This window comes from Pezoporus occidentalis, unplaced genomic scaffold (assembly GCF_034315485.1).
Source record: "Pezoporus occidentalis ecotype Australia unplaced genomic scaffold, CSIRO_AGI_Poc_V1 ctg183, whole genome shotgun sequence".
NCBI lineage: Eukaryota > Metazoa > Chordata > Aves > Psittaciformes > Psittacidae > Pezoporus > Pezoporus occidentalis.
The window spans coordinates 487,857-503,190 of record NW_026913673.1 but is presented as its reverse complement, the minus strand read 5'-3'; the positions used below and the strand labels follow the sequence as shown (position 1 = coordinate 503,190).

The window sequence follows — 15,334 nt, the reverse complement described above, 5'->3', positions numbered from 1 at the left end:
ACTGGAAGGACACTCTGAGGCTCCCTGGAGTTGTGGAGGGTCTTTGGCAGGAGTGAGCCCAGAGATGTCGATGGTCCATGGCGCCGGGGCAGGACAGGACAACCCTCTGCAGACCTCAATCTCTTTATTAAGAAAAAGGCATATTACAACAGCTCCTAAAGTACAGCTCCATACTCTAGTTTCTGGCTATTAAACGCGTTTTGAAAAGCACTTGGTTAAAAAGCAAAGTCGACGTCAGCATCGTCCTGGCGAGCAATGGTGTTATGATGGAGAACGAACATTCAGATCAAGCAGAGCAGTGTCAGACCTTTGGCATCGGCTCTCCCCAGCACGCGGCTTTCACTGTGCTCAGCCAAGCTCACAACCGCAGCCAAGGAGAGGCTGCAGCTGCCGGGGGCACAGGGAGCTGCACCCGGGGTGCCTCAACTTGTCCCCGCCAGAGCCCTCCCCGGGGTCCCTCTGCCCTGGCACAGGCGGTGTCCCCATGGAGAGGCCTCAGCAAGGACCAGACAGCGGCGACCCTGGAACACCCGAGTGAACACAGACATGGGGGAGCTGGGGTTCGGTGCCTTACCCCCATCCCCTGCGGGGAACAGGTCTGCTTTACAGGCAGGCATACAGACTGGGGGGGTCCCACAGCCCAGCGTCACATTCCTGCTATAGCTGCAATGGTGGGAAAGCTCCTTTGGAAGCTGCAAGCACATTGAGATCTATTGGGAGGAGGCAGGAGCACCACTGCTGCCATGGGGGAGTGTGTGTGTGTGTGTGTGTGTTGGTGCACCCCTGCTCCAGCCTGAAGGTGGGAAGGAGGCAGGTCTGGTGCAGTGACAGTGCTGAGTGTCCTGCACCGTGTGCCCCCCTTTCCCACGGCTGTAGCAGGGAGCTGGGATGCAGCGATGCAGCATCACTGCAGGGCCAACCCTTGGGCAGTGCTGCTGGGAGGAGACAGAGGCAGGAACCAGCCCTGGGCAGCAAAGGGCAGCTCAGATCAGCGCAGTGACACGGTGCTGTTATCTGTGTGCTCCCACAGCCCACATCTGCTGGTGGGGTTCTGTGCTCATCGACCCCAGGTTCCTCCTGCTCACCCGGCCCAGCACAGCGGCATCACTGATCTTATCCACAGCATGAGGCAACCTCTGGGCGTACCGGAGTTTTCTCTCCCCTCCTATCACATTCCCCATAGGACTTGGCAGCCAGGCACCCACGGTGCAAGAGGGTGACAAGAACAGACGTGCACTGGGGCGGCCGTGGCATTGCTGCAGGCTCCTCACGGCTGCTGGGAAGCGAGGGCTGGTGTTCTCCAGAAGGGCAGGATGATGCCATGGCTTCACCAGGCAGAAAGAGCCGGTTCTTGAGGCTGCACACAAGGACCCCAAAATAGGCCCTGAAAATGACAGTCCCTCAGCGTGCTGCTGATTTACCTCCCATGGGGGGAGGGACCCGGCCAGTGCTGTGGGGCAGCCGCTCTGCTGCCTCCAGGGAGCTCACTTTGAGGAACTCATGCATGGAGATGCTCTGTGCAGAGCAGAGCAACCCCTGATGCTCCAGGGCGTCTCTTGCCATGCTGCTGCCAACTCACCCGGGCACACAGGCGGGACCAGCCTGAGCCCCCCACAGCATCCACCCCGCTGACACCCGTCACACTGCACCCAGCTCCGCTGCAGTGGGGGTTACAGGGCTCTGCCTCAGGTGAAGCTTCCCCGAGGCCGCAGGACCCGGCCCTGCTGTGCACAGCTCTTGTGCAGCGTGGGGAAGGTCCTGCAGCCTCCCGAGCGGCTGCGGGGAGCGGCTGCACTGCTCAGGCACCCTCACGGTGGGATGGGGAGGATGCTGCGGGGAGCGCTCAGACCCCCCCAGGACACACATTCAGAAAATATGGCTTTTAATTAACAGGGTCAAGAGGGGAACTTCCCGGCTGGAGCGGGGGGAACGTGCACCAAGCCACCGGCTCTGCCTCCCGGCGCCGCTGGCTCTGGCACTGGCACGGCGCAGCGAGCAGAGCGGGTGCAGCTCCTCCCCACCACCGCTCACCCCGCACAGTTTGAGACATCGCTTCCTCAGCGGGCATTAGGAAAAACACTAATGAGGAACAGGGAGCTTAGCAAAGCCAAAGCAGCAAACCCATGAGCGCTGCAGAGCCAAGGGGGGGCAGAGCGGTGCCGGCTCTTGGTCTGTGCGCAGAAAGCTGCCAGCACACGCGAGCTGTACACATAAGACATTGTTTAACAACCGAGCATTATTGCTATGATCCGTTTCCAGTCCAACCTTTCAGCTTTACATTAAGCATTGCTTGTTCCACAAAAAGCACGTGGGGTCAGCGGTTACACTCCTTGCTCTGTGCACCCTCTGGACCCCCAGGGGGTCTGAACTGACTGACTGCACCTACAGAGCTCGCTACACCCTCCAGGCTAAGGGCTGAAACAGCCTGGGGAGCTGCGGGGTCTGCAGGAGCCCCCGGCCCAGGGAGGGGAGCACAGGCACTGCCTGGGCTCCTGCTGCTCCGGGCTGTGGCTGCCAGCAGCCCCCTCAGTGACAAACAGGAACGCTGTCTTCTTGTTCTTCCATCCTTGATCATTTTGATCCCTTTGATCATTTTATATAAATACAAAGATTAAAATAAATTATCTCAACATCGTTTCTATTACAATCATACAGTGTTTTTCCTTCAAAACGTGTGTATATATATTTATATATATATAAGTGTATATATAGCATCTCTAAAGCTCCCCCCCCAAAAAAGCAGCAGTGACTGAAGCAGGTACAGCGCGCAGGAGCTGATCCTTCCCGCTCCAGGGAAAAGCACAGGGATCACCCCAACAGCTCATTTCCAAGCACATTACATTGGCATGGAGGGGGAACTGGGGTGCTCCCTCTCCATCCCTTTGGGACCTCCCCCTCACCGTAGGCAGCTATTCCTGCACATCCAAGGGCCGTGGGGCTCGGGGCCTGCCCAGCCGCCCGCCAGCACCGGGGAGCACCGGGAGGAGGGGAGCAATGGGGGGCCTGGAAATGAGATCACTCCTTGAGCAAGCTGCTAATTAGTGGTGGGGAGGAAGGGATCCTGCAGCTCAGACAGGGTTGCTTCATTTACATACTAGGCACTAAAACTGCTGATTGCTAGGCAGGTATTTACACAGAAGAAGGATCAATGTCTCCCTCCCCTTTTCAATGCTCAGGTCAGTCATGAACACCATGATCTTACCAATAAAAATGCATCATTCTCTATCGGGATTGTCTAGGGAGGAGAGGGGAAGGCAGCTGTGCACACCACAGCTAGCAGAACAGCCGAGCAGCACAGGGGCACGTGTGACCCTCTTTCATGTTGAAAGGGAATAGAGACAAATGCTCAGCAGAACCTCTCTGAACCTGAGAGAAACGGAGATTTCCAGAGGCCAAAATGGCACCTCCCCTGCATCACACCACGGGGACCGGGTGGCTGCGATGCTGCACCAGTGCAGTGCAGCACAGGCTGCCCCTCGCCACCCCACTCTGCCTCCCATGGGTGGGTGATGGCTGGGCCCCAAGCACACCCCAAGCCTGCCTTGAACGGCTCTGCAATGGGAGCCAGGCTGGGGCTTGCCTCCCTTGTGCAACTGTACCACACTCGTGCCAATGCACCCCACTGTGCCCTGGCTCCCCTCCTGCCTCGGGAGGGCAGTTGGGGCACGCAGTGCTGGGCAGCCAGGGCATGAGAGCACCCTGCAGTCCTTCCCAGGGTGGCAGCAGGGGAGGGCAGGCAGGAGCTGATGGGCCTCTGCTGGTCTCTGTACTCTGGGATGCATCAGGGGCTGCAGAAATCTCCTACTAAAGCTGAACCTCTGCAGGGCTCCACACTGGGCGACTGCTCCCTGGATCCCTGCTAGTGGGGAGCTGCCCCAGTGTGGCTTTGCTGGGCTTCTTCCCAAGCTCAGACTGGGGAGTGGGGGTCCCAACCCTCATGGGGGAACAGGAGGGGTCTTGCCTTCCAAAGCTTGACTATTCACATCACAGGCAAATAAATAGCTACAAAAGCTGCTAATTCCTGTCCTGCTTGTGCAGCTTGTATGCTATGGGGCTGGTTTGTGCCAATGGCCTAGGGACTGCTGCTGAGAATCTCGTAAAAGCATTTTAATATAGTATATAAATATTGAACTACAAAAATAGACACCTCTGACTGCACGGGCACGCTGCGGGGGAGCTGGGGCAGGCTGAGCCCCACTGTCTGCTAGGGCCATGTTTCTGGAGAGGTCTCACACTGCACTGGAAGGAAATGGGGTTCCCATCGCAGCAGCTCCAGCCACGGAGGCAGTGGGGCAGGGAGAGGCTGCAGGCAGGGATTGGGGCCAGGGCTGCAGCCACACACCAGGGTAGAACCTGCCCCTCGGAGCAGCGCAGGTCCTGATGGTGCCGGAGAAGCGAGCCCTTCTCCCTGCCCTGCCACCAGAGCCCTGTTCTGCTCTCCCTGCTCTGCCGTTTCACAACACCCGGGGGATGGAGGCATAAGGATGATGCTTTGTGCTGCAGACCAGGCGAGGCTGCCCGTGCTGCACGGCCGTAGTGCAGGGAGGCCGTGGGGAGGACTGGAGGTGACAAACCCAGACCTGGCTGTGGAGGTGACTGGGAACTGAGATGCTGGTGTCGAGAGGAGACCAGCCCGGCACAGGGGACATGAGCTGCAGCACACGGAGTGAGGCTGCAGTGGGTGAGGAGCCATGCAGGCATCTGTCAGGACCGGTGCTCATGGGTCACCTCCAGCCACCTTGTCCAAGTCCTGCGAGTAAATGCAGAGGCAGACAAACTGCAGCGCAGGGAGCGAGGGAGCGGGACCAGGCTGGCACAGCTGCACTGTGCCCTGCAGGTAGGATCCCTCCTCAGCCACAGGACCAACTCCACTCAGCTGCCTGCAGCCCAGAGCACTTTGCTTTGACATCTGGGATCCTCTCCTGCCCGGCCCAGTGAACGAGCTCATCCTGCTGTGCCAAACCTTGTGCCCCTTGCTTGCTGCTGCACGTCCACCTCCTGGCACCCTGGCCCGGGAAACACACCTGGCATCTGCTCCGAGGGGCAGCAGCAGCAGCAGCAGCAGGAAGCTCTTCTCATTGCCGAAATGCCACCTTTCCTTCCTTCCTCGGAGCTCTGGACAGGTGCCCAGCCGTGTCCCCTCTGCAGCCCCTGTGCCTGTTGCCCACTGTCCCGCAGCGCTCAGACCCTTTGTGCAAGGGGGATCCTCCTGGCTGCCTGCATCAGGAGGTGCGAGCAAGGCACCCGCCTTCCGCTGCCCCTTCCCCTCGAGGGGACGGGGGGCCGCAGCGCTGGCCGGTGCCCACCGCGGTGCCGCAGGGCTCAGGCCATGCCGGCCGCTCGGCGTCTACTCCTTGGTGCCGGGGGAGCCGCGGGGGCCGGGCTCCTGCCTCTTGCCGGGATCCCCCTTGCCCGACCTGGCCCTGGCCACGGGCTCCTGCGCGGGGGGCCGGGGCGGCCGCTGTGTGCGGGGGGCCACGGAGGGCTGCGGGCGCTGCGGCCGCGCCGTGTACAGGAAGAGCGCCGGGTCGGGCATGGCGTCGTGCTCCTCGGGCGCGGGGTCCCTGGGCCGGGCACCGTCACCGGGCGGGCGCCGGGGCTGAGCCCTGTGGCCGCGGCGCCGGGGCCTGCCGTCGGCCGGGGCGGTGTCGGGGGGCTGCTGCGGGGCGCGGGGGGCCGGCAGCCGCTGCGCCGTGGCGTGGAGCTGCAGCGAGAGGTACGCGGCCGCCTCCGTCTGCTTCTGCAGCTCCGTGTCGAGGATGGTGACGCGGTGGCTCCGCCGCTTCAGCTGCTCCAGGAACCGGCGCTCCTTGGTGCGGAGGCTGGAGCGCAGCGCGGCCACCAGCGTCTCCTTGTGCTGCAGCTCCTTGCGCAGCTCCAGGTTGTCCTTCTCCTTCTCCTGCAGCTGCGCCTCCATCGCGCGGCACTTCTCCTCCAGCTCCCGGTCCAGCACCTCTGCGGGGACACGGCACAGGCAGGGGTCGGGGCAGGCTCAGCCCCCCGCATGCTCCCAGGAGGACCGTGAGGCCGTGCCAGCACGTCCAGCAGTGCCGTTGAGGCTGCTCGGGTGCTTTCCGGGGCTGGGACTCCCCACACTCCTCGTGCGCACGGGCTCCCTGCCTTTCCCATGCGCCGTCAGCCCTGGGCTGTAGTGCCGGGACGCAGCGCGATGGGTAACACCCAAACGCAAAGGCACTTTGTGGAGGATGCTGTTGCTGTGGAACTGCCGCCTCTGCCTCGCTGCAGTTTCCCTAAGTGGCTGGGCACAGGGCAGCATACAGCTGGGACAGAAAAGGAATGGCTGGCGCTGAAACCATCAGCCCGGTTTAGGAGGGATCTCGCACCTCAAGCCCTGAGGCTCCACAGCCTGATGTGAGGACGGAGATGCTAATGCAGGATTACAGAGCAGCTCGGCTGTGCTGGCAGGGAGGGAACCTGCATCCTGGGCTCAGGGGATCCTGTCCCCGGTGCAGGATGGCCAGGCAGCCAGCCCCTGCCCTGCTGTCACCTCGTGTCACCTCTGCCCCTGCCAGCGGCCGGCTGCCAGCAACAGGGCTCAGGCAGGATTGGCTACAGCAGAGGTGCTGTGTCAAGCAGCATCTTCCTCACCATTGCCCTCCCTGCCCTTTCCAAACCTCGGCGGGTGACAGGCACCCTCCCTGCCCCGGCCCTTCTGAGTCACAGCACTGGCACCCAACAGTGTGACTTCACGTGGGGCTCTACACGTTGCTCCTGCACACCCTGCACTGCTCCAGCTTGACACAGGATCATGGAATGGTTTGGGTTGGAAGGGACCCTAAAGCTCATCCAGCTCCAACCCCTGCCACGGGCAGGGACACCTTCCACTGGAGCAGGTTGCTCCAAGCCCCTGTGTCCAACCTGGCCTTGAGCACTGCCAGGGATGGGGCAGCCACAGCTTCTCTGGGCACCCTGTGCCAGCACCTCAGCACCCTCACAGGGAAGAACTTCTGCCTTACACCCAACCTGAACTGTTTGTTTAAACCCTCTCCGGTATCCTTGTAGGCCTCCTTCAGATATTTGAAGGCTGCTATGAGGTCTTCACACATCCATCCATCCATCCATCCATCCATCCATCCATCCATCCATCCATCCATCCATCCATCCTTCCTCCATCCCACCCGCCATGGTGACATCAAGAGAGACTGCACTGAGCAAACACCTGCAAAGGAATTTGGATACCAGAGCTTTGCATTTTCCCTAATCCTTTCTGCCTAAAGCCCTTGCAAGGCTGGAGGGGGTGTGGGATGGAGGGAAGCACTGCACCCACAGCAAATCATGTCACACACAGGGGCATGGGGGCACAGACATCCCCGGTGCCCCTGGCAGCCCTGGCTGTGAGCTGCTGCACCCAGCCCTTGGTGTGGTGAGGAAGAGGAGTGAGGCTGGCACCCGCCTGTGCTCCCCACTCCTGCCCGGGCCTGCTCCCATTGTCTGCAGTAATCTCTGCTTTTTACGATGTGATTTGCAACTGCTTTATAGCCTCAGCTCCTAAATGTCTTCTGCAGAGGAAAAATGCTTTATAATGAGAACTTAAGGGAGGCAGTTGCACGCAGTAATTATCACATGAGTGGCACTTGAAGAGCAATCATTTGATAGCATCTTAAACTAGGTGGTTGCCCCATAAATGTGGCAAATCTGACTGTACTCTCTGTAAGCTGTTAAAAGGCTGAAGGATGGGCAGAGACCTGTGGCGGAGACTTACACATCATGGTCTGTGACACGCTGCCTGCTGCACATCCCAGGGCTGGGAGCACCAAACCCCCTGCAGCCAGCACAGCACTGCCCGAGGTCAGCTTCATCCCTGGGATGGAGGAGGAAGAGGAGGAGCCGAGCTGCTCACAGAGCATCCTTTGCTAGCCACGGGTGCCTGGGCACCACTGCCTGCCCCTGCCCCAGGGCTCTCCAGCCAGACAGGGCTGCGGGTCCCAGCTCAGGGCTGTCCCAGGACACCTGAGGGGACAGCCCGTTGTGAAATGCCTTTGGGCAGCTCTCTGTGGCTGGTCCCGGGCCTGGGATGGTGCCTGGGGCTTGCAGGCATTTTCCTGAGACATTTCTCACCCTTATTTTGGAACGTGGAAGATAATTTTGTGGACAAAAGGGACTGTTTCATGACCTGGGAGGCCTCCTGAATCAGCACCTGGAATGCCAGCTGTGAGAGGAGCTGGAGGTGGGGCTGGTAATGTCCTTGTTGGTGTTTCCCTGCGGATGGAAGGTTTGCAGGCTTGGAGTCCCACCCCAGGGATCTGTGTCAGGGCTTTAGGGATGCTGGCTTTCACACGCAAAACCTCACAGGTGGCTCCCAGGACTTACAGGGGGCTGCCAACAGGCTGTGAATGCGCACACTGACATCCCAGCCCTGCCCTCAGCCCCTCTGCTCCCTACAGACAAGGTCCATGTCCCCTCCCTGGGCAGCCCGAGGGGCCCCCTCCAGCCGCAGGCTCTTTGGTGGCCCCGCTGCTCCCCTTATCTCTGCAGTGCTCTTACCTTGCTGGCGGGCTTCCAGCTCTTTCATTTCCAGGTCATGAGTGAGCTCTGGAAGAGAAACCAGACAGGGCTGAGAGGGAGCATCCCTCCCACCCGTCCCATGTGCTTGCCGTGGTCACCGCGGTGGTGGCACTGCCTCTGTCCAGCCCTTGGCGTGAGCGTGGCCGTCCCAGAGCACCAGCCACAGCCTGAGCCCGTAAGGCGGTTCCAGCAATTTATACGTAATAGGCAGCCCTGGGATCTGGCAGCGGCCCCTGCGATGTGGCCACGGCAGCGTGCGCAGGTCCTGCCCCACGTTACTCCAGCAATGCCTTTGCCTTTACTAAGAGTTGCTGAGCCATTTTTGGTGCTTTAAATCAGGACAAAGAGCAGAGCAGCTGGCTGAAAATAGACCAAAGTGTGAGCTGCTGCCACCAGAAGCATTCCATAATTTACTGCTTCCAGGCTGATCCCTGCCTCTGCACGTGACGCAGGTGGGACGGCCTCGTCCCACACCATGTGCCTGCAGAAGGATGCTGCCCTGCTCCACAGGCACCGTGCAGCTTCCGCATCCCCCCCTGGGCTGGCCACTGGGACTGGCAGGGTCTGGGGTTCGGGTGCAGGCAGCTGCAGGCAGAGCTGCCCCCTGCCTACACTGCACCCAGCAGCAGCAGCATCCTGCAGGGATGAGCCCATCGCAGGCCTGCAGCCCCTGCCTGCTCCCTGCCTAGCCCCGGGCTACAAAACCAGCTCAAAAGGGAGCTCAGGGCTTTCTGGAGCTCACTTCACCCTGCACCCCGTTACAGACAGCCCCATGAATTAACTGTCCCAGCCCACCCAAGCACCAGCCCCTCCCAGGGGAGGAGGAGCGGGGCAGCAGCAGCAGCATTCACTTGTTTTGAGGCTTTTTTTTTTCCCTTGAAAATGAGCTCAAACGGTTAATCTTTGCCCTACATTTTTCTTTTAATCTGCTTTCACGTTGAGTGCAATCCTCATCGCTGCCACCCTTCTGAAGCGGAGCGCTTGGCTCAGGCGGCTCTGCCCGTCTGCCGTGGAAAACAAACCTGGAGCGGGAAGCAGAAGTAACCCAGCACGTAATGCAGTTTCTGGAAAGCTTTCAGCACTCCCCACTGCCCATTGGAAATCAATGGGACGCTGGTGCTCTTCTGAAGCTACAACAATAGGTTTGGAGCCTTGGATACATTTCAAATGACAACTAAAGGAGTTGCCCGTTCCCAAAGCAGACGCGGCCCTGCGGGGCAAGAACACAACCCGGGTCCCGGCTTCTGCACTGGAGCCATGGGGGCTGCTGGGAGCCTCACGGAGCTCCTCGGGATGAGGAGGTGGCAGCTGGGGCACAGCTCTGGGGGGGGGCACTTCCAGGGGTGGTGCGGATGTGTGAGGTCTGAACCGTCAGCGCAGGGCACAGCAGCATGGGCAGTGCTGGCTTAGCCACCGGGCTTCCCCCTGCAGACAGCCCCAGTGGGCATCAGCACTGAAACCTCACCTTAAAACTGAGCAGGGCTTTGCCCCATCGCCCCGGGAGAAAGGGCCTTGCAGAGCCACACACCTCAGAGCAGGGTGTCAGCCCTGTCTGCTCACACTGCTGTCATCTGGTCACAACAGGACGAGGAGATCACTGACAACCCACCGTGCACAGGCTCAGTTCTGCCCCTGGGGACTCAGAACCCCCTACCCTGATTTAGGTACAAAACCTCTTCTGTTTCTCCTATCTGGAGACACCATGGATGAAGGCATTAAAAAGGTGAAACAGAACAGCAAAAGCTTGGAAAGGATGGGGAAAACCAGACAATTGTATCACTGCAGATACTCCTTCGTTTCCCAGGAATCAGGGAGGGTGAGAGGCTGAAGACAAGGAGCAATTAGCTACGGCTGAATTATTGATGTGGGCGATGGCACGAGTTGGGATGAGTTTCAACGGCGGGCTGGAGGCTGCGAGGGGAGGAGGTGGCATTGCTGCAGCGGAGCCGTGCTGGGGGCTGGCTGCTGTGCACCCCACATCTGCAGTGGTCCCTGAGCCCCTCGGCAGGCTTGGGGCCGTGCTTCCCGGGGGCTTGGAGCTCATCTGGTGCAGACCAGCCCCAGGAGCTTCCCCACCCAATGTGCTCCATGGGCATGCAGCTCCCACACGCAGGGAGCACCCCAGCGCTCACCTGAGCAGTGCTTCTGCAAGCGGAGGATCTCCAGGTGCAGGGCATGGAGCAGCTCCATCTGCTCCTTCTTCAGGAAGGCGATGTGCCGGTGCACGCTCTGGATCTGGTGCTCCAGGGACACGGTCTCCATCGCAACCAGATTCGCTGTCCAGGCCTGTGGGGAGCGGAGGAGGCTCATGATCAGCAGCATGCAGGTTGTGAGCCCCGTCCCCAGAGACCCTGCCAGGGGCAGAGCCCACAGGGTGATGCTGCTCTACCCTTTCCACAGGGATGTGGCTGTGGGTGAGGCAGCTCTGCTCAGCAGATCCCTTGGGAATGGCCCCCAGCCTGCCCCAGCTCCATCCTGCCTGTACCCGGGCTGGGGGCTCAGAGGCTGCACAAGGAGATGCTGCTGCCATCGGAATGGATCATTTCTGTGTTGACTTTGGCCTTAGGAAATGCTCCTTCACTGAGCAGGATTGCACTGGGACAGGACTGCTCCCCACAGCCCCCAGCTGGGAGCTGCACCAGAGGCGACGCTGGCTCTCACTTGACAAGTCACATATTACACAGCAGCAGCTGCAGACAGATCTACCCAGGGAAAGCACAGAATGCTCGCTCTGACCGGAGCACTGGCAGGAGTTGTGCTGTCTTCCTGTGTTGTCGGGGTCCATCACCACGTGTTGATGGCTACAGGAGCTGCCTACCTGAGCCGCTGCAGGGAAAAATAAACCCCCAAAGGACCCTTAATCCTGGGAAACACCTTTCTGTGTGGATGTGGAACCCGTCCTCACTGCCTGCAGCCAGCCCAGTGGGAGGAGAAGCTACAGCAAACAGAGAACCTGGCAGTGCCGGGTTAATGGTTGGACCTGCGGATCTTAAAGGCCTTTTCTAAGCTAAACAATTCCATGGGGAGATGTGGCAGGAAGCCTGAGGGGCAGCGTGCACTGTCCTGTCCCTGGGAAGCTGCTCCATCCCCTCCTTCACGTGCATCTGACTTCAGTTTCCTTTCGACAGGAATTTCAGAACTAAGGAGCGCTTTAGCTTGTGCTCTGCTCACCCAGCACCACCACGCACAGCATTCGGAGGCAGCTCCTGCCACCAAATTGAATCGAGCTGCACTTAAAATCCATTCCACAGAAAGGGGTCTTGGCAGTGCCCCGCGTTCCTGCCAAAGCCTCTCTGACCTGTGCTAACCTTAAACCCAGGTCTTGATGTTCGTGCTTATTTCTGGAGGCAAAATAATGACATTTTCAGCTCTGGGATGGCTCTGCTGCTCAGGAACGAAACATTCCACACATTCACTCCATGAACGTGATGGGGAAGCATGGGAAAGGCTGGTGTGATACCTAAAAGCAGCAGATACAAAGGTCCTGCTTCTCAATCAAGGCGATTATTGCAGGAGGTAAGATTTATACTGGCTTAAAGCTTCCCTGTGGAACAACGTCATGGAAGTGAAAACAGCCCCGACCCAGCCTGCATAGCCCTGCCTGGGGGAACGTGCTTGGGTGCTCTGGGCAGGGATCTGCAGCCCTTCCGTGCTGGGCTTTCTAGAATGGAACCGGGAGGGGAAGAATCCAGCTCTAAACTTAACTTCCCAGTCATCCCTTTCCTTCTGAGCGGCAAGCTGATGATTCTGAAGCCTTTAAGTCCCCAGCCTTTCCTGACAAGGAGTTGTAATTAACAGACAGGAGACACAACGATGATGGGGGTTCGCTGAGGTGTGAGGGGGTGTTGGAAGTCATGGAAGTCACCTGGAGCCTGCCACAGGCTGGGAACACAAATCCTGTTAGGGCACACACCCCCTGCCACCCTGTGGGGCTGTGGAAGAGCCATGTGCTGGGCTCCGGGGCTGCTTCATGATGGGAGTTGTGGCACCTCGTCTTGGGAAGCACAAGAAAGTAGGTTGGACGAAGCCCCAGGGACACGTAGTGCTATTTTCAAGCACTTTGTTCTGTCTGGTGGAAATGGCTTTAGTAGAAATGGCTGCAAATTTTCCATTGAACTTTGCCTCCTGCCTTTAAGTAGGAAATTACCCTTTTTACCAATGAACATGTTTTTCTTGAAAAAGAAAACGTTGATAAATATCAACCTGAAAAGGAAGTCAGAGGAAAAACATCTGGGATTGGGATGTGTTTGTTGTCTCAACTTCGGAGGATGAAAAGCCTGCATAATTTACCTGTGTGTGGGGAGAGGGGGAGTCTGTTTCCAAAACTGCCACAGGAAATCCTTAGCGGGTTCAGAGCAGCTTTGCCTGTCCTGTGGCTTCCACTGCTTCCCTCAAGAAACAGGTCTCAGCTTGCAGCAGGAGGAACGTCAGAGCTGTCATGGCAGGGGAGGGCACGTCGCTTTGCCTGCATGGAAGCTCCCGCCGGCAGCAGGACATGGAGGGAGGGCAGGAGCTGCCTTCCCAGGCAATGGGGGACAGTGCTGGACATGTGGAAAGCAGTGATGGGGAGTTCCAGATCTGTCCTGGGGCTCCTGTGCCCCTTCCAACAGGCTTGGGGGCTACATAGGGTGACCAGAGGCTGCTGCTGCTTCACCACCCACAGCCCACAGGTGAAGGGAGGATTGTGGCCATTGGACTGCTCTGTGTCACACACAGGTTGTGATGCAAGAGCTGAGAGCTGTTAATGGAGCTGTAATTTGGTCCTGAGGCTTCATCAGCATCTGTTTCTGTTTGAGGGTCTCTGCCATTGCCAGAGGCAGCAGCAGAGGCTGTGTCCAGCCCTTATCCCAAGGGGTTTCAGAACCAAACTCTTCTGATCTCTTTCCTCCAGTGCTTCCCAAGTCAACTGGAGATTGCAGCAGCAGTTTGAGCCTTTAGTCTGGTGCGTGCCCGTGGTCATTTCACACAGCACAACCACTCGGGAGGTGTTGGGAGTTAATAGGGATTAGCTGCTGACTGACTTAATGCTTTACCGGGCCACGGCGTCTCCCAGCTCATCAAGCCAAAGCTCCCCATGTCGAGGGCTTCAAGGCACCCAGCAAGTGCTGATAACCACATTTCTATGTGCTAAGCAAGACAGGAACCTTCAGCTTGTGCCAAAGACACAAGAGCCAAAGCACAGTGACTGCTTATGAGAACTCGTGTTTCACAAACTAAAAGTACTGGAGCAGTCTCCTGAAATAGCTACAATCACCGATTCAGCTGGAGGTCTGCAAAGAGCTGATTGCCTTTGCACAGACAGATTGTGTGAGCATTTGCTTCCAGGACAAAACTATACCAAAGTCCAAAGCCTGTTTAATGCCCATCAGAATCCCACAACTTTGATCCAGATTAAAACCCCTCAGTTGCTGATGATGCATTAGAAAGGCAGATGCAGCCTGTACACAAAACCCAGCACAAACATCGTCACGCCAGGATCCAGCCCTCACCCATGTACTCATTTCCCTCCATAAATAGCAAATTAACTGGAAGTCAGAGGGCACAAGCAAGCTTTGCAGGAACAGGTCAATAATTTATCCTGCTATGGTTGCCAGCACCCCCCTCTCCATTGCACTAAACATGCACAGGGATAAACACTGATACCCATTAGGAATCCATACTGCTCAGAATTTACGATCTCAGAGAACACAAACACAAACTTTGCAACAATGCCACGGAGCAAGTGCGCCTTTAAAGGGAAGCGAAATAAGGCAGCAGGAAGCTAAGAAACTCACAGAAGGTCACAGAGGTAGTGGCAATGCCAGGAATAGAAACTAGAGGTGAAATCCTGGCCTTGGGAAAGTCAGTGCGAAACCTTCCCTGATCTCAGCAGAGGCGGAATTACTCGGAGCTCTATTTGCTATTCATTCTCTATCAGTATCTATTTAAGGATGAAATCAGTGCAAATGCTGATCATAAATTACTGCGTTTTCTCACAATTCTCTGAGCGCAGCTGCCTGCCAACAGCCGAAGCTGGAGCTTCTCATCCGGCTGCGGGTGCCTTCTCCCGCCGCTCCAGGGGATGAGCAACGGGCTCAGCTCTGCGTCAGGAGCAGGACCGGGCCCGGCAGCTCCGGATCCGTCACCCCCGAAGCGGGCGGAGCCGCCCCGCGCTTTGGGGGATCCGGGAGCGGCGCCTCCCGGTGCCCGGCTGAGCCCTCCTGCCGACACCCAGCGGCGCGGGCAGCCCCCGCCGGGCCGGGCACAGCGAGCGGCCGCTGGGTACGAGCGGGGGAAGCGGCCCCGGGGCGGGCGCGGGAGGCGCCGGGGCACCGCGGGCGGGACAGCGCCGCCGCCACCGAGCCCTCCCCGCCGGCCCCGCAGCAGCCCCGCGCCCTGCCCCGGGCCCTTACCTGGGGGGAGCGGCGGGGCCCCGGGGGGTGCCCGCTGGGCGTCATGCGGCGAACGCGGCGGCGGCGGGGCCGGGGCCGGGGCCGGGGCCGGGGCCGCGCCGGGCTCCTGCGCTGCCCCGCGCTGCCTGCGGCGGCCCCGCCTCACCCGGCCCGGCCCGGCCCCGCCGCCCGCCGGCAGCCGCGCCGTAAACAGGCGGCAACGTGACCGGAACTGGGGAGCTCCGCCGGGGCGAGGCGCGGGCGGGCGGGGACCGGCGGGAGCCTGCGGGGCGCGGCGGGGCCGGGGAACAGCGCCCGGCTCATCCCCCCCTTTGCATCCCCCTCCGAGGGTCCCCATCCCCGGTCATCCCCTCCGGTGCTCCCCCGGGTTCCCCCCCCCGGCACCGGACCGCGGCTCCGCGGGTCCCCTCCGCTGT

General features: G+C 59.4%; 1 protein-coding gene across 1 annotated transcript; it reads right to left on the bottom strand.

Annotated features, from left to right (window-relative positions):
* Positions 1 to 1,865: 1,865 nt before the first annotated feature.
* On the bottom strand, positions 1,866 to 15,029 carry CCDC92B (coiled-coil domain containing 92B). Its single transcript, XM_062615634.1, has 4 exons — positions 14,919 to 15,029; positions 10,659 to 10,812; positions 8,506 to 8,553; positions 1,866 to 5,955 (listed from the first exon to the last, which is right to left on the bottom strand). The coding sequence occupies exons 1-4, from the start codon at positions 14,961 to 14,963 to the stop codon at positions 5,348 to 5,350; spliced, it is 855 nt and encodes a 284-aa protein (XP_062471618.1). The 5' UTR covers positions 14,964 to 15,029; the 3' UTR covers positions 1,866 to 5,347.
* Between the last annotated feature and the right edge of the window lie 305 nt (positions 15,030 to 15,334).

Coding starts and splice junctions, on each gene's coding strand:
- CCDC92B (XM_062615634.1), bottom strand. CDS start 14,963: ATGACGCCCAGCGGGCACCCCCCGGGGCCCCGCCGCTCCCCCCAG. Junction 10,813..14,918: donor GGCCCCGCCGCTCCCCCCAG/GTAAGGGCCCGG, acceptor CGCTCCCCACAG/GCCTGGACAGCGAATCTGGT. Junction 5,956..8,505: donor GCTGGAAGCCCGCCAGCAAG/GTAAGAGCACTG, acceptor GTGTCCCCGCAG/AGGTGCTGGACCGGGAGCTG.